This window comes from Salvelinus alpinus, chromosome 26 (assembly GCF_045679555.1).
Source record: "Salvelinus alpinus chromosome 26, SLU_Salpinus.1, whole genome shotgun sequence".
Classification (NCBI taxonomy): Eukaryota; Metazoa; Chordata; class Actinopteri; order Salmoniformes; family Salmonidae; genus Salvelinus; species Salvelinus alpinus.
The window spans coordinates 5,346,559-5,367,011 of record NC_092111.1 but is presented as its reverse complement, the minus strand read 5'-3'; the positions used below and the strand labels follow the sequence as shown (position 1 = coordinate 5,367,011).

At 40.9% G+C, this 20,453-nt stretch overlaps 1 protein-coding gene across 3 annotated transcripts; it reads right to left on the bottom strand.

Moving 5' to 3' along the window:
• Window positions 1-2,533: 2,533 nt before the first annotated feature.
• On the bottom strand, window positions 2,534-12,682 carry tomm40l (translocase of outer mitochondrial membrane 40 homolog, like). 3 transcript variants are annotated; one of them, XM_071367331.1, is made up of 10 exons: window positions 12,611-12,682; window positions 11,552-11,769; window positions 8,467-8,534; window positions 7,623-7,715; window positions 7,210-7,311; window positions 6,895-7,000; window positions 6,672-6,794; window positions 5,838-5,914; window positions 5,635-5,737; window positions 2,534-3,970 (listed from the first exon to the last, which is right to left on the bottom strand). In XM_071367331.1, exons 2-10 carry the CDS (start codon window positions 11,766-11,768, stop codon window positions 3,831-3,833), a joined length of 1,029 nt encoding a protein of 342 aa, XP_071223432.1. In that variant the 5' UTR covers window position 11,769; window positions 12,611-12,682; the 3' UTR covers window positions 2,534-3,830. The 3 variants fall into 3 exon arrangements, with proteins under 3 accessions (XP_071223432.1, XP_071223434.1, XP_071223433.1); XM_071367333.1 differs by lacking the exon at window positions 12,611-12,682 and adding an exon at window positions 12,249-12,601; XM_071367332.1 differs by lacking the exon at window positions 12,611-12,682 and adding an exon at window positions 12,506-12,561.
• Window positions 12,683-20,453: the final 7,771 nt, after the last annotated feature.

Genomic DNA, 20,453 nt, shown 5'->3' with positions numbered 1-20,453 from the left:
GACAATGGGCCTCATGATCAGCGATAAAATGCAATTGTGTTCGTTGTTCGTAGCTTATGCCTGCCCCACCGCCATCCCAGGGCACTCTGTTCACAATATTGACATCAGCAAACCACTCAACCACATACATGTGGTCTGCAGTTGTGAAGGCGGTTGGACGTACAGCAAAATTCTCTAAAACGACATTGGAGGCGGCTTATGGTAGAGATATTAACAGGAAATGCTCTAGTGGACATTCCTGCCGGCAGCATGCCAATTGCAGGCCTACTCGGATGAGATATCTGTGGCATTGTGTTGTGACAAAACTGCACATTTTAGAGTGGCCTTTTAGTCTCCCCAGCACAAGGTGTGCCTGTGTAATGATCATATTTAATCAGCTTCTTGATATGCCACAACTGTCAGGTGGATCGATTATTTTGGTAAAGAAGAAATGCTCACTAACAGGGATGTAAACAAATTTGTGCACAAATTGAGAGAAATACACTTTATGTGCGTATGGAACATTTCTGGGATCTTATTTCAGCTCATGAAATATGGGACCAACACTTTCCATGTTGCGCCTATATTTTTGTTCAGTGTAAATGTACAGTGGGGAGAACAAGTATTTGATACACTGCCGATTTTGCAGGTTTTCCTACTTACAAAGCATGTAGAGGTCTGTAATTTTTATCATAGGTACACTTCAACTGTGAGAGACGGAATCTAAAACAAAAATCCAGAAAATCACATTGTATGATTTTTAAGTAATTAATTTGCATTTTATTGCATGACATAAGTATTTGATACATCAGAAAAGCAGAACTTAATATTTGGTACAGAAACCTTTGTTTGCAATTACAGAGATCATACGTTTCCTGTAGTTCTTGACTAGGTTTGCACACACTGCAGCAGGGATTTTGGCCCACTCCTCCCTACAGATCTTCTCCAGATCCTTCAGGTTTCGGGGCTGTCGCTGGGCAATACGGACTTTCAGCTCCCTCCAAAGATTTTCTATTGGGTTCAGGTCTGGAGACTGGCTAGGCCACTCCAGGACCTTGAGATGCTTCTTACGGAGCCACTCCTTAGTTGCCATGGCTGTGTGCTTCGTGTCGTTGTCATGCTGGAAGACCCAGCCACGACCCATCTTCAATGCTCTTACTGAGGGAAGGAGGTTGTTGGCCAAGATCTCGCGATACATGGCCCCATCCATCCTCCCCTCAATACGGTGCAGTCGTCCTGTCCCCTTTGCAGAAAAGCATCCCCAAAGAATGATGTTTCCACCTCCATGCTTCACGGTTGGGATGGTGTTCTTGGGGTTGTACTCATACTTCTTCTTCCTCCAAACACGGCGAGTGGAGTTAGACCAAAAAGCTCTATTTTTGTCTCATCAGACCACATGACCTTCTCCCATTCCTCCTCTGGATCATCCAGATGGTCATTGGCAAACTTCAGACGGGCCTGGACATGCACTGGCTTAAGCAGGGGGACCTTGCGTGCGCTGCAGGATTTTAATCCATGACGGCGTAGTGTGTTACTAATGGTTTTCTTTGAGACTGTGGTCCCAGCTCTCTTCAGGTCATTGACCAGGTCCTGCCGTGTAGTTCTGGGCTGATCCCTCACCTTCCTCATGATCATTGATGCCCCACAAGGTGAAACCTTGCATGGAGCCCCAGACCGAGGGTGATTGACCGTCATCTTGAACTTCTTCCATTTTCTAATAATTGCGCCAACAGTTGTTTCCTTCTCACCAAGCTGCTTGCCTATTGTCCTGTAGCCCATCCCAGCCTTGTGCAGGTCTACAATTTTATCCCTGATGTCCTTACACAGCTCTCTGGTCTTGGCCATTGTGGAGAGGTTGGAATCTGTTTGATTGAGTGTGTGGACAGGTGTCTTTTATACAGGTAACGAGTTCAAACAGGTGCAGTTAATACAGGTAATGAGTGGAGAACAGGAGGGCTTCTTAAAGAAAAACTAACAGGTCTGTGAGAGCCGGAATTCTTACTGGTTGGTAGGTGATCAAATACTTATGTCATGCAATAAAATGCAAATTAATTATTTAAAAATCATACAATGTGATTTTCTGGATTTTTGTTTTAGATTCCGTCTCTCACAGTTGAAGTGTACCTATGATAAAAATGACAGACCTCTACATGCTTTGTAAGTAGGAAAACCTGCAAAATCGGCAGTGTATCAAATACTTGTTCTCCCCACTGTATGTACCACTATTGTTGGTACATACATGATCAGTTATCGGACTCTCCATCTCCTGACCAATATCTACATGTGACTCAGGACTATATTACAGAAGCTGTGCAGGATTCTATCATCAATAGAATAATCACATCTACTGTTGCCCTCTTGAAAAGGGTCTCACTTTCTTCAAGCAAACTTTCTTACATATCGGCATATTTGTCAGTATTATCATCATGGGTGATTTAAATAAATGAAACTCATGAACAGCATTCAGCTTATTCTCATCAACTGAAACAATTCGGGCCCTGTCAACTATGAGCAGAGAATTTAAAGCAATAAGAAACAAAACCAATTCGCTCCATATTTTGTAAGAAATGGCATTTATCCTTTTCCCAATAGATATATACAGGTAATATATACGATTATGAAAAAGATTTTCCTGCCCTCTGCCTCCCCAACCTAAAAAACAAACAAAAAAAGGGAAAAGAAGCAGATAGACCATACAGCACAAAATAAATAAAAACAAACCGACCAAAACAAAACTGGACAGGCACTGCCCTAAAAACAAAAGTACTGTAATTCGACAGTAAAACACTTGCTGTTAGGAAACTGAGTCCTCTTTTACTGCTGTCTGCTATGTTGGTCTCAGTACGTTCGTCTCTGAAGTATATGGCCATTGTCCAATCCCATCACCACATTGTCCTCAATCTCTGGCCCATGCATTTTTACCCCAATTTTGATCATTTGATTGATTATTTTAGTCCTAAAGATGCACCTTATTTACATATCTTTGTTTAACCTTTCAATGATTATATACTACATAGTCAAAAGTATGTGGACACCTGCTCGTTGAACATCTCATTCCAAAATCATGGGCATTAATATGGAGTTGGTCCCCCCCTTGGCGCTATAACAGCCTCCACTGTTCTGGGAAGGCTTTCCACTAGATGTTGGAACATCGGAAGCAAGTCCCCACAGCATTCAGCCACAACATCATTAGGTGAGGTTGGGCACTGATGTTAGGAGATTAGGCCTGGCTCGCAGTCGGGCGTTCCAATTCATCCCAAAGGTGTTCTTGAAGCTCCCGAGAAACAGTTATTGTGCTGACTTTGCTTCCAGAGTGTTGAAATCGAGGACAGACGATTTTTACGAGCTTCAGCACTCGGCGGTTCTGTTCTGTGAGCTTGTGTGGTCTACCACTTCATGGCTGAGCCATTGTTGCTCCTAGACGTTTCCACTTCACAATAACAGCTCTAGCAGGACAGAAAGGTGACAAATTGACTTGTTGTAAATGTAGTATCCTATGACAGTGCCACGTTGAAAAAGTCACTGGGCTCTTCAGTAAGGCCATGCTACTGTCAATGTTTGTCTATGGAGATTGCATGGCGGTGTGCTCGATTTTATACACCTGTCAGCAACGGGTATGACTGAAAAAAACGAATCCACTAATTTCAAGGGGTGTCCACATACTTCTGTATATATAGTGTATATTTTAACACATTATTTAGGAAAAATTAACCTTTGGAACCAACAACAATGAACTTCTTAGTAGTCAGATGGGGACAAATTATATTGATGTGAGACTCAGTGGTGAGTCCAGGCTTTGTCTGTCCTTTCTGTGAAGATTGCCTATAGGCTTTCCCCCACTCTGGTTAAGTCTAACCGATGGTGATGCCAAAACCACATTGGAACTTGTTCTTCTTGTGGTTGAGGAAGGACCCCAGGACCAAAGATAGAGGCAGAGGAAGCAGCTTCTTCTCTAGTGTGGCCCCCACCACCCAATTACTATCTATGGAGCCTGGAGTATTGGGGAGAAAAACAGAAAATTGGATAACAGTGCTTTCATAAAATATTCATAACCGTCAACTTATTCCACATTTTGTTCTGTTAAAGCCCACATTTAAAAATGGATGAAATATATAATTGTGCACATTTATTGAAAATTAAATACAGAAATAAAATTCACATAAGTATTAACACCCCTTTGCTATGACGCTCCAAATTGAGCTCCGGTGCATTCAATTTCCTTTGATCATCCTTGAGATGTCACTACAACTTGATTGGAGTCCACCTGTGGCCAATTCAATTGTTTGGACATGATTTAGAAGGACCACACCGGTCTATATAAAAGGTCCCACAGTTGACAGTGCATGTCAGAACAGAAACTATACCATGAAATCCAAAGAACTGTCCCTAGATCTCCGAGATAGAATTATGATGAGGAAGATATCTGGAGTGTTGAAAGTTTAAGAGCAGTGGTCTCCATCATTGGGAAAATGAAAAAATACGGAACTATCCAGACTCTGTCTAGAGCAGGCCATCCGACCAAACTGACCATCCGACCAAACTGAACAACTGGGCAAAAAGGAGCTTGGTCAGGGAGGTGACCAAGAACCCAATGACCACTCTGACAGAACTAGAGTTCCTTGGCTGAGATGGGAGAACCTGCCAGAAGGACAACAGTCTCTAAAGCACTTCATCAATCTGGGCTTTATCGGAGAGTGGCCAGACGGAAGCCACTCCTGAGAAAAAGGCACATTACAGCACAACTGGAGTTTGTGAAAAGGCACATGAAAAACGGAAGATAAAGGCACAATATTCTGTGGTCTGATGAGACAAACATTTAACTATTTGGCCTGAAAACAAAGCGCTATGTCTGGAGAAACCCAGGCACAGCTCATCACCCGTCTAACACCATGGTGGTGGCAGTATTATCAGGTTATGGGGATGCTTTTCAGGGGCAGGGAGACTTGTAAGGATAGCGGGAACAATGAACAGAGCCAAATACAGGCAGATCCTTGATGAGAACCTGCTTCAGAGTTCAAACAACCTTCGACTGGGGGCGAAGATTTACATTACAACAGGACAACGACCCCAAACATACAGCCAAAGCAATGCTGGAATGGCTTCAGAACAAAAATGTGAAAGTCCTTGAATGGCCCAGCCAAAGTCCAGAAATTAATCCTATTGAAAATCCGTGGGAAGACTTGAAGATTGCTGTTCACTGCCGCTCCGCATCTAACTAAACAGAGCTCTAGAAAATCTGCCAGGAAGAAATGGGAGAAGAATCACCAAATCCAGATGGGTATGTCTGTATCAGCTTTGCACAAGACAACTCAAAAGCTGTAATCACAGCCAATGGTTCTTCTTACAAAGTCAACTCGGGGGTCTGAATATTTATGTAAATCAGATATTTAATTTTCAAGAAATGTGTCAATTTCTAAAAACCTGTTTTCACTTTGTCATTATGGGGTAGTGTGTAGATGGGTGAGAAAGAAGACATTTAATCCATTCTGAATTCAGGCTGTAACGACAAAATGTCAAATAAGTAAAGGGGTATGAATACTTTGATGGAACTGCATATGAAAATACAGAAAAACAGCAAACAATGTAACAAAAAGGCTAATATGCAGGAATATACATATACTTTAAAATCAGTGTCCATACAAGCAGAAGCCATACCTTTGAAGAGCAAATTGGCTTTAGGCACATCTAGCTGGTAGCCAAATGATACACTGGTCTCCTGCATACGGGTGCTAGCCTCAAACTCAACACCCAACTGCAACTGTGGGATAAAAATAACAGTGATAGAGCTGAAGACACTAACCAACACTTTGGTAAAAAAGTAACAGACACAGAAGGAAACCATTGGAATTGAGCAATACCGTGTCGTTGGCTTTGTGGTAGTAGGAGGCATGTGCCCCTGCTCCCCCTAGTGTCAATGTGGCAATGAAGTTACTGCCTGAAAGAGCAAGAAACACAGGTCTTAAAATGTCAGTGTAACACACACATATATGCTATCCACTATGGAAAAAGTTAGTGGACTACTGCTGCATTATATTTAAAAAAAGACATGTTTGTAGAGTGTGAAATTAACACATCCCTGCCAGATGTCAACTACAATAAGAACACACAAGGACCCAGTCAGTGGCCAGAGAACAAAGGAAGATGAGCAAAAGGACAACACGTGCTCGGTGCTTGCTGTGAGTGGCCCCCCTCTAGTCTACCTTAAAGCTTCTATCAGCAAAAAGGGCGGCGGGTTTGAACCAAAAGGGCACCCAGACTTCTGCCAGAGACATGGACACAACAGGTTTCGGACGAAGAGTGACCATAACTCAGCCAAAGGAACTTCGCCATTGGACAATGCTATAAATAGGTTAGACAAACTCCCGTATACTTTTCTCATTCGTCTATAAAATGTTGCCATCTCCTCTATCCATTCATCCTGTACATTTATTGTTTCATCCTGGCTATTTCTAAATAAGCCCTTTGTTTTGTAAAGATATCTACTGTCTCCAAGCATACATTGCCTTGTCATTTTAACTTCATTGCCTTCAGAAGTACAAGTTAACTATTTTATAGTTTCTTGCTGATTTATAGTAATATGTGTACACACTCCCTTACATGGTTTAGAATACACCTTTAACTCCTGAAATCTAAGGGTGGCGCAGAGACTGGGTCGTTCCCATACTTCAGTGTGACTGTGGCCAATGCCTCACCTGTGTATCTGCCCGCTAGAGACATGACTGTGCCTTCCTCTCCTGGCCTGCGATGGTAAACCAGCTCCCCTCCCAAAGCCAGGGATGGGGTTATGGACTGGATGTAGTGTGCTACAATAATACCTGAAAGATGAAGTAGTAAGAGAAAATGAGGAGCTTCAGATAAAGTTACAGTTGGTGGTACATTTCAGTATTACAAAATACCTCCATTCACAAAGCTTACCGGAGCCTACAAGGACATCTGGGTTGCCCAGGGTAACAGCAGCAGTAAAGTCCTCTCCTCGGACCTCACAATCTCCTTGCCAGTTCACAAACTTTTGCTGCTGCGTCTGATAGCAGGACACACATTGATAAACATGTCATCAATCCATCTGATGTAGTAACTCAAATGGGCTATACATTTGGGAGGCTTGGTGACAGTGTAAGGTCCAGGCATTGAAGCTCTACTTCAAAGTATTGTTTACTATCACCTAATTTCAACTGCCAAGGTTAATGGCAGACTGAACAAAAATTACCATAGAAAACCAAATATCTGTACCTGGAAGGCTAGTTTGGACCGGACTCTGTTGGAGATCTGGTGAATGACCTGGGCATTGAGGCTGCCGCTGTTGTCCATGTCTCCCACCATGACTGGGAAGGACTGCAGACAGTAAACAATAGTTACAAAGTACAGATAAAAACTTTTCCAGAATAAGCTAATTTCACAAATACCAGCAACAATAACTGTAATATAGTTGTCATTCTCATTCATGACTGGTAGTGTGTGTGAATATAACTTTGGGATTTTGGCAATGAGGCCTTTTATCTACTTCTCCAGAGTGAGAACTGGAGGATACCCCTTTAAGCACTCAAATGAAGGGTGACAACTTTATATAGCTGTAGTGTGTACAGGGCTAATGTATCACAAACAATACTTCGGGTTGTGGTATTAGCCAATTCGCTCGGACTCACCTCTGCTGGACCCATCTGCTTAGTTCCCACATAGGTGGCACCGAACCTGTAACTGGAATCGCCTAGAGTGCTGAGCATTACCGTGTGATTCACCTGGTGGGGTCGATCAGAAGGAGGACAACATTTCAGGTTTCTGTCAGCAATGCTCCTCAAGCAAACATCTGTGTGTCGTGTAAAATGAAAAGACAAAAAGCTTCCCAAGAACTTGGGTTGTTCCCTTGTTTGGTTACGAGCGCAAGACCAGAACTAATCTTAACACAGTATTATCAAAGCTTCTAAACCCAGATGCTCAACATCGCAGGACTTCAGGAAACGCTTCCGAAGCAGACTCGGCAGACCGGGGTTTGAGAAGTCAATGAGAGAAGAGAAATTCTTCCTTAGTTCATTTTCTCAAACTAAATGCAAAACCTAAATTCGAACCAATGTCTTTTAAGTAGCTGAACATGTTCTTACTCCAACCTCATGAAAGTGACAAACCGACATTTATTTGCCAAAAACAACTTTATGTCGAAGGAGTGCCTTTGATTTGACTGCCTACACATGCGCAGTTCGGCGCGAGACAACCGTTAGACCCGACTGCGTGTGTTTCTGAGCATGAACTTAGCTAGCCAACGTCGCCATGACATTCTCAAGAAGCGTGATTTCTATTGGAGAAGCAGTTTCTACACATCTTCAAACTAAACCATCTTTGGTTTTACACTCGAAGTCCGTAAACTTAATGAAATTATTTGCCAGGGGAGATCTATCTCTAGACGGAATGATGAAATGAGGCTCAGGATCATCAAAGGCCATTCACAACATCATTTTACCAGTAGAAAATAGAGATGTAGTGACATTTACTGACCTGGAAGTGATTACTCAGGCCCTTGTTAACAATTAGTCTTACACCCTCCATCTGCATGGGGAACACCTCTGGAAAGACATAGAAATGGGAACTGATTGAGATTACGTGTAGGCATATGACATGAAGACACAGCATCATTAAAAAGGAGTGGTTCACTATTTTGGTATTTATGTATATTGTGTGTTATAGAAGGGTCCAGACTCCTGTTTTTGCGATTTCACTTGGTTGAGAAACTAACCCCACTTACTCATTCTGCATTACGGGGGCTCTGGAAAAACAAAAACACCCAATAGTGACGCAGGTCTTTAGGATGTTGTACACATGAGACTGTGCAATTCCAAACTTCACCCGCAACGTTATATTCCATATTGTGTGACTTGAGCGGTTTCCCCTACCAGCTGTGCTGCGAGGGCTACACGGAGAGGGACGGGGAACCGTCACAAATATTTAATAATGTTGCAGATAAAGTCCGGAATTACACAATTTCATGCGTACAACATCTAAAGACCTGCAGCACTATACTGACAGCTTTGCCGTTTTTTTGGAGCCTTCTTTTGTGTTTTTCCAGAGCCCACATAATGCAGAACGAGCAAGTCTATTGTGGGTGCGTTAAGTTTCTCAAAACCAAGTGAAAAAGCTACAAAAAATATAATAAAAAAGTACCTGGACCCTTCTATCACATGCCATTTATGTCAACAATATAGATATGGTTCTAGAATAGTGAACCAATCCTTTAACACTAGAACTGCCTGGCCTTTCAGCCTATAAGTACCTGCTAGAGAATGTTGCCAGGCATCACCTTTAGCATATGCCTCAGATGCATATCAACCGGCAAGGTGCAGCAAACATATGCGCCAACACTTGATAAAGGATTCATTGCATATAGAAATACACATACATACATTAAACAAACAAAAAAAAGTTTATATAGTTAAGGATGTTTTGTATAATTCTACAAAGTCCTGGAAAAACAGACCTATAGCCTATTTTCATTTCCCTTATAATAAAAACAGTGTAATCCATTTGACCAACTTTATTTGTAGATTCGATTAGTAATAGGGTCATAGTAATTAATAACATCCAGGTAAAGCTTCTTTTGACAAAGTAGAAACAAAAAAGATAATATCATAACCAGCCAGGTGAAATGATTTGCTGTAGTCCTAAACAAAAGCACCAGTGCATGAATAATTGTAATGGATGAATTGTATAAATAAATATGTGGAAATATATTAATGCCAAGATATAAAAACTAATTTGTTGATCGTATCATACACTGTACGGTGCCCTTACAAATGAATATTGCTCCCGAGTGGTGCAGCGGTACACAGCACACATTATATGTTGTAGTCAGTGTCTGATTTGACTGTCTGAGGGGAAATATATACAATTTCCAGCCTTTCATTATAAAACAATTAGACACCCAACAACACCTAGAACTTTTCATCAAAATTACACTATTGTTCTAAATTCAGTAATCCTCATCATTCAGTTACTTTAAGTCACATGCACTATTATCAGCTTCCAATCGCCCATTCATCCATTGACGACAGAATAGCATATTTAAAATGTTACGTTTATTACGTTACTCGTTTTTGCTTCGCAGCCAGAGCAATGCTGTAGCGCGAGTGATCATGTGCTGAATGCATGGACAGCGCTGATATTCCTAGAAAAAGTCACATTTGGAAATACAGCTGCGCCTCTTGAATTAGGAGTTATCTGAAACGGCAGAATATGCTCTCCGATACAATATAGTAATGAAAATGTTTTATCTGCACGTGACTCTGAAGGAGGATTTGATAAAGTGATACTCCTTTCACTGCATCTGTAAATTACAAGATGCACCCATCTCCTCATGTACAATTTGACAACCGATAGGCCTAATATTGTCACCCATCAGGTTATTGTGAATTGAATCTTGTCTATAGGCTAACCCTAATATGTTTGAAACTAGTTTTGGTATAGTTTCGATGGGCCAGCTGTGCAGGCTCACTGGCATGGTTTGTTTCCCACTCATAAAAATTGGATAGAGTTAAGGATATGTTTTGCATTATTCTAAAGGCCTACTGCAACACACGGCATAGGTTTGTTTCTCTTACTGTAACTCTATTACTAATCACATTTATTGTAACAAACAGTCCTGTAACAGCTTATTTTTACAAAGTAAAACGTAAAAGAGCATAGCATCAACCCGCAAGGCACGCTGTCAAATGAATAACATGAACGCCAACGCTGATAAATAGGCTTAACACAAACCCATTACGCTATTGTTGTTCTAAATTAATTCAACCTCTTCACCTTCCTTATCATTCAGTTAGGCCTCATTGAAATTTGATTGTGAAGTAACTTGCACAATTATCGCCCATTCCCTACATTTGTCATTAATTCAGTGGGCTGGTATCATTTGCTTTGCTGGATAGAGTCATGGATATGTTTTGCAGTAGGCCTTCAGAATAATGCAACATGTAGCATGTTTTCATTTCCCTTACAATAAATGTAATTAAAGGAGTTATAGTAAATAAAAGTCCAATGACAGCTTATTTTTACAAAGTAAAACGTAAGAGAAGTATCAACCCCCAAGGTGCGCTGTGAAATTATTTGTTGCTGATAAATGTGCATAAAAAACAAAACATTACACTATTGTCTTTCTAAATTAAATCAACCTCCTTATCATTCAGTTAGGCCTAATTTAAATTCAATTGTGATGGTGCACAATTATCGCCCATTCATCATTCATTCAGTGAGCAAAGAGAGACATCAGATTAGTGCCTGGCTGGGTACCAACATCCTACAGCACATTGTTTTGGCAGGTTAAGCTGGGAATAGGTGAGAGAGAAAAAAATAAAAACTGATAAAAAAGGCTCTAAATACTTGTTTGTGATTTCAAAATTCTGACAAATGAGCAGTGTCAAATACAAACATTTAGGAAAAGTCAGGGAAGGAACAGGACATTTGTATTTATTTATAAAATAAACGTCAGTGGATAAACGTCAGTGACCGTTGGCCTATATTTGCACTATTCAATTCACAGATCTCATCTACATGGCGGAGGACTTTCTCTAGATATTTCATGGACTAATCTATTTACCTTTGCACTTGCGGTGGCACTCTTCAAACGTGCCAGGGTTGGGCAGAGGGCCTTCTGCCTCCACCTGCTGACCGGGTGCCGCATTGCCTGAAGGCAGTACAGGTGATACTGGGGGCATTGAGAAGCCTGGGGGTACCGTCATCCCTGGGCTGCCAGGACTACCACCAGCAGGAGCCATTGGCGGGTTGGGGGAGCTGGCTGCCAAAACACTGCCCATTCTGTGAGAGGAGATGATAGGATGAGACAGGGGTGGAGGTAGAAAAGGGGGAGGATATATGTGATGGTTTGTTGGAAGATGCTGGGTGTATTCAGAGAGACGGTTAGCTATCTCTGGGCAGTTGAGCAGTAGGGGCGATAGAAAACTGGTACAGGAAGAGATGGGGCTGTTTGTCAAAAGAACAGCAAAGACAACAAAAGCGCACCAATTTACATGTCAGCATAGATTACATTGTAGTGTTCAATTTACAGAGGGAACGCCAATAAATTACAATTGTGGCCTAGCCATGAATGCTGCTCATTAGTTTTATAACATATCCCCAAAGGTTGAGTTGGATCATTAGAGGTTTACACACAAAGCATGTTAATTAGCTACATAGCTAGTTGGCACAGTTGGCATTTACGTGATGGTCATCATTGAATGGGTAGCTCAAAAACCATGCCAGCAATGAAAGGTTTCTTGTAGTAGTTACCATCTCACCCAGTGCTATGATGCTGAATTAATTGTGATTCTTTCTGGCTATTAGTGACAACTAGCAAGTTAAATAATTAAATCGGCTAATGTATCTAGATGGCCAACCCGTTAGCTGGCCTGCTGTAACTAGTAGTTAGCTAACGAATGGTGTAGGAGGTATGTCGTAAAACGACGGCAATGAAACGTTAGCTAGCTAGCTGCATAGGCTCTCCACAGCTACTATATCCTGATGTTCTTATAGAAAACACGGATGAAACACCTACTCAGGAAATAATTAAAAGCCTAATTCACAAGATCCTCAGCAACGCAAAAAGTACAATCTTTAGACTGTCTATTTTCAATGAAACCTCGCTAAAATTGATACTCACGTTGCGATTTCCAGAGGACGATGCAACACCCGGCAGTAACGTAAGACCTCAAACTACCATGCGTCATAGCTAAGACCCGCCTACTTACTTGAGGTAGCACTTGGATTGGGCAAATGAGCCCACCTCTGAACAACGTGTGGCAGAAATACATGTCAATCACAGCGTAACCAACCAGCATGGCACCACTGAGGTATAAGAAAACTCAAGCGTGATAATTTGAAGGCATGGTTTTGTTATTTCGACCACACCTCCACTTGTAGCCAACTGGTTATTAGACGTTTCAGTCACAAGAGAACTGCAATAAGATTGGACAAATGCAATATCTGCCTTACCCAACCATGCTTGCTGATAGATTGCAAAATTGACTCTTTTTCTGAGTTGGAAAAGACAGCAAGGTTCTCAAGAGCTGAAGGTGGGGTCATCACTGTTTGGAGGATTCTGATTGGTGGAGTCATTGAGGTTGGTTTCAGTTCAGGGATGTAAAATAAAAAAGTGCTGCCTGTGAAGGTCAGTGACAACATGAGGGTCTGGAGTCAAATTCATCAAAACGAATGGAATAGCTCCTACACCACTTTTCCCACGGGCCGGATTACCACATGCTCTGGGATCCCCCGACCTCCAGAGGTTGGGGCCCTTCTGGTGGGGGTGGGGGGGTCAGACAGCATATGATAGCAAAATGTATAGAATTGCAGAAAATTTGCTTTAAAACTGCAAAATTCTCTCTCAACCTAATGGCAAATTGATAACAAAATAATAAGATGTGCTATATAAAAAAAAAAGTGTAGAATTGCAGACAATTAGCTTTAAAACATGACAAAATGTGTAGAATAGCATTATAAAACTGCACATTATACTCTCTGCACCATTACGAAATGAGTGGACTTAACTTGCAACAATTCTCAACCACTAACAAACGCAGCAATGTTGTGGGTGTGTGCTGTGCTGACACACGTCCGTCAATATCTATGGAAGCTTTACCTTTCAGTTAGAATAATGACCTGAGCAGTCACTAACTTTACATCGCTCTGGATGAAGAGAATCTGCTTCATTTGAATGTAAGAATGTAGGCCTAAACACCTGAGTGCAGACAACTATGTGTAAAAGCATCACAAAAGCACACAACCTGGCATGTACACAAGCCTTCAAAGACAGGAACAATGAAAAAACACCACACTTTCAATTGAGTTCATTTTTATTACATTTTATAACCCCCTGTATTAATTCCAATGTCATTAAAGTACAATTTAAGACTCTGATAGAAGTAGATAATTGAAGTACGCTTCTTGTATTGGTTGTTTCTAGGGTTACCGAGGGGGGAGGTGTAATAAGCCAAATTGACATAGTTGCATTTTAAATTGTAATATTGTAAGACAAATAATGGGGCAACTTTACCCATCGACTTTCTCTATAATCAGATCAAGCATACATGTATGCTCCAATATAGTGGCTGACTCCGGCTGTCTGATTTGTAAGACAAACGACCTCGTCAAAGTTTCAGTGTTAAGACCTCCGTTTGTAATTCTCACTCTGCATGGGGCTGAACAGTTTTGAAAATAACAAATGAGAAAGTAAAAGGAATAGCCACCAAGGTGTGTACATTCCCACATACAGTGCCTACAGAAAGTGTTCACAGCCCCTTGACTTTTCCCACATTTCATGAAAAGCTGAATTGTCTTGAGTCAATAAGTTGTGACAAGCCAAAATAAGTTTGAGAGTAAAAATGTGCTTCAGTTTCATGGACACACTGTGTGCAATAGTGTTTAACAGGATTTTTTTAGTGACTACCTCATCTCTGTACCTCACACGTATATGTATCCCTCAGTCAAGCTGTCAATTTCAAAACACAGGTGCTTCTACAAAGTATTGATTCAGGGGTGTGAATACTTGTGTAAATTAGATATTTATGCATTTCATTTTCAATCAATTTGAAAACATTTCTAAAAAAACATGTTTTCACTTTGTCATTATGGGGTATTGTGTGTAGATGGGTGAGAAAGAGTTTGAATTCAGGCTGTAACAACAAAATGTGGAATAAGTCAAGGGGTAGGAATACTTTCTGAATGCACTATACAATAACAGAAAACACAGGGCAACTGAATTCTGAAATGGCTTCTCCCCCTTAATGACCACAGAAAATGTTTTACTCACGTATGTGACAAATTTAACCGTGGCTATGTTTAAAAATCCCAAACAAGTAATTTAGCAAATTAGAATTTTAGTACCAGTCATTCATCCAGTTTCCAGGAACAGAATACACTATTTTCTTCCCAGCTCTTGCAGAATTCAGTCTCTCAGTTTATTGAATGTAGAGTCTCTGCATGTAAGAGGAGTCTGCATTAGAGAAGCACAACACAGTCATGCATGCAATTCAGAATTTGTGCAACTGGAGATACATTTGAGGCTTCGCTGTATTAGCTCGATTGCAATTTGGGAATCAGGGGTATTCTGGTTTCAAAATGATCTGTACCAGTTTATTTTCTCCAAACCCCATGCTGCAATACCATAATTCTTGTTTGCTTAATTGTATTATACCCCAAACCCCTTTTACCTTTCCCCACCATAGACCATATAGGCTAGCTCATACTCGTGTTCTTAAGGGTATCAACATGATTACCTTTTCCAAACATCTTGGAGTTAACGACAAGTGAACCTTCCCTCCCCCATTTGTACTCATTCATTCACACAGTCACAACTTGACTCAATGGCCAAGAGCACGCACACATAGATCCACACAGGATTAGACAGTGACATACACTCAGTGGCCAGTTTATTAGGTACACTACACCGCAGAATGGCATCTCTGAAAGCACAACTTGTCGATTCTTGTCACGGATGGGCTATTGCAGCAGACGACCACACCAGGTACCACCCCTATCAGCTAAAAACAAGAAGCGGCTCCATTGAGCATGCGATCACCAACACCGGACAATTGAGGAGTGGAAAAAACCGCCTGGTCCGACGAATCCCGGTTCCTGTTGCGTCATGCTGATGGCAGAGTCAGGATTTGGCGTAAGAAAGTCCATGGCCACATCCTGCCTGGTGTCAACGGCACAGGCTGATGGTGGTGGTGTAATGGTTTGGGGAATGTTGTCCTGGCACACATTAGGTCCCTTGATAGGAATTGAGCAATGTTTCCATGCCCCAGATAATTCAGGATGTTCTGGAGGCAAAGGGGGAATCTGACCAGGTACTAGATGGGTGTACCTAATAAACTGAGTATACAGACATTTACCCACTGACATAGACTGAATATTCCATCTCTACACTCCTAACAGTGCCTGTTTTCTAGTCCCCTTTGTGACCACTGATCGGAAAGAACAGTATGTGAAAGGAATTTGAAAAACTCTGCCTTGAGCTAGTTTGGGGTTTACACTATATGGCTAGTGTTGACCTATTCTGTCTTTGCACAGTATGGGTCACAAAGTAGACCAGAAAACAGGCTAGGGACAACAGCCATACGGGTATTAAGACATTGTATGTCACTCACATACAAACAAGCACACAGAAACATTCACAATTGCGTACAGAAATCCACATTTCAGCCAATTGAACACCCAACCAAACAATCCTACAGAACAGCCATTCATATACAGACAATCATATTCATACCAACTAACAAATGAGACGGGACACTAACTTACTCTTAAAACACACCAACCAACCTTGTTTCTCACACACCAAGTTTCTCTCTATCACACACACACACACACACACACACACACACACACACACACACACACAGGCAGTCACTCACGCAAAGCACTAAAAATGCCATGGCGTGACATTACACTTTTTTGGTTTCGGTTCAATATAAATCCTGAAAGTCAGTATTTAAAATCAAACAAAAAAAAAAAAAATCTAATATTCAAAACTACCTCCACCATGAAGCAAATTCATATTTTCTTTTGTTATTGTAAACGAATTGTGTAAACAACGAATCATTTACAAACCAATTTCCTCAAAATGATACCAACCACCTCGTAAAAAGATTGACCTAGATAACCAGTATGAATGTGCTCGGATAGCATTCTCTCCAGTACTTAAAATAAGCAAACTAATGGTCAAAATATAATACTTTTTTTGTACTTTGGGAGTAAAATTACAAATGTGTTGAGTTTCAGATCTGTTGCAAACCATATTGGTTGGTCCACTGTTGTGCTGGAGTTCTTAAGTACCAGAGAGAAGAAAAGATTCAAGATGACTCGCAAACCCACACAAACCCAGCTCTGCCCCCCCCCTCCCTGCTTAGCAAGCATTGTCAAAAATCATTTCAAAGAGAAGCAAAAAAAAATATCACATATTTTTCTCTGCTTTCATCATCAGCTAAACATTTGTAGCAGGACTAAAAAAAAAGATCACAGCTGCCAGTTTGAAGATGCTACAATTCGCTTTCAAATATAATTCTGATGTGAGCCAACCCACCCCACACACAAGAATAGTCCCTCAGCTTTTCACAATCATAACAAAGCTGTACGAACCCCCCCCCCCCCCCAAAAAAACGACGGGCTTTCCCAACCTAATGAATAGCAGAGATAACAAATGAGAGTTCTGCCAAGTTCTCAGCTCTGTATGTATCATATCAAAATACCCTCCCTTCTCCCTTGGAGCCAGGCTGAGGAACATCACCCAAGAGCTCTGAGGTTTTTAAAATAAAAGCTCGGTTTCTTGTTACCTAGTTTTTAGTCTAAATATACTATATTTTGTGCCAATGGGCTGCGTGTACCATTGGGCTGCACAGTACATATTGGCAATTAATACATTCACAACACTTTGGAGATTACATTTTTACATTTGAGTCAATTAGATTGATTCAAATTAGACCCTAAACCGAAGGACATACCCACAAAACTGTACCAACATGAAACGTCTAACTCTAAAAAAACATATTATATTACTTTGAGGGACCCTCACAATTGAGGAAGAAAAAGCAGGTCTTAAAAATATGTTGAACCATGTTGTTTTGTACAAAGAAAACGTCAAGATTGCCTCTAGGGCAATTCAGGCCCATGTTTAGAGGGCCTTTTGACTGAATAATGTGTTTGTTTCCTCGTTTTTTGCTTTTCATATTTTGTGTCTGCTTTTCATGTATTGTGTAATAGATGTGTATGTAGATATTTAGAGTGTAATTGTTGTTTATTGAGGTGTCCATACAGGGGCTCATATGTGAAAGAGACAGTGGTTAAAAAAAAAGATCCCGTGCTGATCATAATCTCCAACAATACCTTGTGCGTCTTTCAGAAATTGGATGCATATGACTGAATAGATTGTAAATTCTACCTGTTCTTTCCATAGCTGCAGACATATGGGCCTATTTCCTATATAGTGCACTACTTTATGGGTCCTGGTCAAAAGTAGTGCACTACTTCATGGGTCCTGGTCAAAAGTAGTGCACTTTGCAGGGAATAGGGTGATATTTTGACCCATAATCACATCACCACCGCAACATAAGTATGAAAGCTCAGAAAATAGTTTTACTAGTAAAATGCGGCACAAGCTCAGTAATTGGATGCTACTGTGACTTGTGTTTTCATGAACTGCTCCTGTGCTGGTCTGAGATCGTTTATATATATCAGGGAATTTTTGTCCGGTGCTATATTAGCTTGATTGTAGGCTACCATCCACAGTTTTTACAATGGGCCCAGTCTTATCTTCTTTCAGTAGTCTTATATCATATTTATATCTTATTCACATGATTGATTATTCATAGTGACAGGAAAACAGTCACATTGCATCTAAGTAAAAGCTGCCCTTTTTTATTGCAAAGTTTACATTAAAAGTACTTTGGCATTCTAGATGATGTCAGTCAGAGTTTGAGCCTTGGTTATTGAGCATCTAGAACACGAACAAGATTCCCTAGGAGAGTGTGCACAACGAACGTTCTACTTGCATATATCTGAATCAACCGATGTTACAATTCAGCTTAATTGTGTCTGTATTCTGTCTGTTGTGTGGAGAGAAAGACAGATGGATGAACTGATAAGAGCGCACGTGGGAGAGGAATTAAGGCACTTGAGTGACAAAAGGCATGTGAATGTAAGCGGGGCAAGATGGCTAGTGTGAATGAGCCAATATAAAAGAGTTCATTTTGTCTCTACAATGGAGGAAGACCGGTTTAAGTGTGAACGTGTTTGGGCCTTGCGTCCCTGGCAACCGCTTTGGTCCCGCCCACAAAGGGTAAAGAAGAAGGAATCTCTTGTTGAAATGCATTCGTTTTCGTGTTAAATGTTAAATAATTAATTCTATCTATAACTGAGTTGATGTCTGATGTGTGAGCCTCTATGTTGAATTTAATTTTTTTTATTTATTTTTTTACGTTGGGTGGTTTTCTATCTAGTGTGAGTGGGAACACTACCACAGGCGTTTGCATCTCCGTAATTTGAGATAAACAAAAAATGTATTTTGTCTAGTGACATGCATGTCATGTATACCTAGGTAACTCTAGCTATAGTAGCCTGAGGCAAGGCACAAGCAGTGTTACTTTTAATCAGCAGAAATATTGTGGGAAAAAAATAACATTACTTTGTGTGCAATTCAAAGACCTGAGCCAGCTAGTTGTCATGGATAACAAATCCGGTTTGAATAACCTACCGTAAACATTTATTTTATGGTCGGGACCGACTGCACCTCTGAAAGTGTACATGACTCAAGCTGCTCATTTTGAACATGACCACTTTCAAGCAAACTAAAGCCATCAATCTATGTAGCTATTTTCCAATACAGGCATTATTTTGATAACCCAGCTAACTATATACACGGAGTGTACAAAACATTAGGAACACCTGCTCTTTCCATGACAGACTGACCAGGTAAATCCAGGTGAGAGCTACTGTATGATCCCTTATTGGATGTCACCTTCAATCAGTGTAGATGAAGGGGAGGAGACGGGTTAAAGGAGGATTTTTAAGCCTTGAGACAATTGATACATGAATTGTGTATGTGTGCCATTCAGAGGGCGAATGGGCAAGACAAAGGATTTACGTGCCTTTGAACGGGTTATGGTAGTAGGTGCCAGGCGCACCGGTTTGAGTGTGTGAAGAACTGCAACGCTGCTGGGTTTGTCTCACTCAACAGTTTCCTGTGTGTATCAAGGATGGTCCAGCATCCAAAGGACCTACCAGCCAACTTGACACAACTGTGGGAAGCATTGGAGTCAACATGGGCCAGAAAACCTGTGGAACGCTTTCGAAACCCGATGAATTGAGGCTGTTCTGAGGGCAAAATGGGGTGCAACGCAATATTAGGAAGGTGTTCCTAATGTTTTGTACGCTCAGTGTATGTAGTACAGAAGATACATTATTCAAGTCGAAGTTGGATATTAGTAGTGCTGTAGCAAAGGATTTATTATCCAACCATTTGTGAATTTACTAATAAGTTTAAAACCTACAAATATAGTATCTTAATTCCAATCAAAAATGCATGTAAGTGAATGAGCTTTCCAACATTCTGAAGCTTTCTTTACCCTTAGTGGTCGTTGCTAAGGCCTCATGTCATTGATGACACAAACCTTTCCTCCTCCAAAGCTGGCCATAAAAGTGGACGACATATTCAGCTGGAAACAGTACAACTTGATCAATATTTTGCATGGTTCTTCCTTTTTTTTAAAGACAATGTTCCTCACCTATCTCTGAAGTTTTTCAGCTGATATGTTACCTCGCAATACCGGGACACAATCCAGAAAACATTAGCCTACATGTCTTAAGCCAAAAAAAGGACTGATTGATCTCATTCAGTGTGCATTGGGCAAGCTACCTTTGGTGCAAAACAACATGGTTAAACCAATTTAAATAAAAAAATACAGGCAGCTCTTAATGAAATAACAAGGGGGGGGAATAAGAACAGAACA

Coding starts and splice junctions, on each gene's coding strand:
- tomm40l (XM_071367331.1), bottom strand. CDS start 11,768: ATGGGCAGTGTTTTGGCAGCCAGCTCCCCCAACCCGCCAATGGCTCCT. Junction 7,716..8,466: donor GCCTGAGTAATCACTTCCAG/GTCAGTAAATGT, acceptor CGACCCCACCAG/GTGAATCACACGGTAATGCT. Junction 7,312..7,622: donor AGCAGATGGGTCCAGCAGAG/GTGAGTCCGAGC, acceptor TACTGTCTGCAG/TCCTTCCCAGTCATGGTGGG.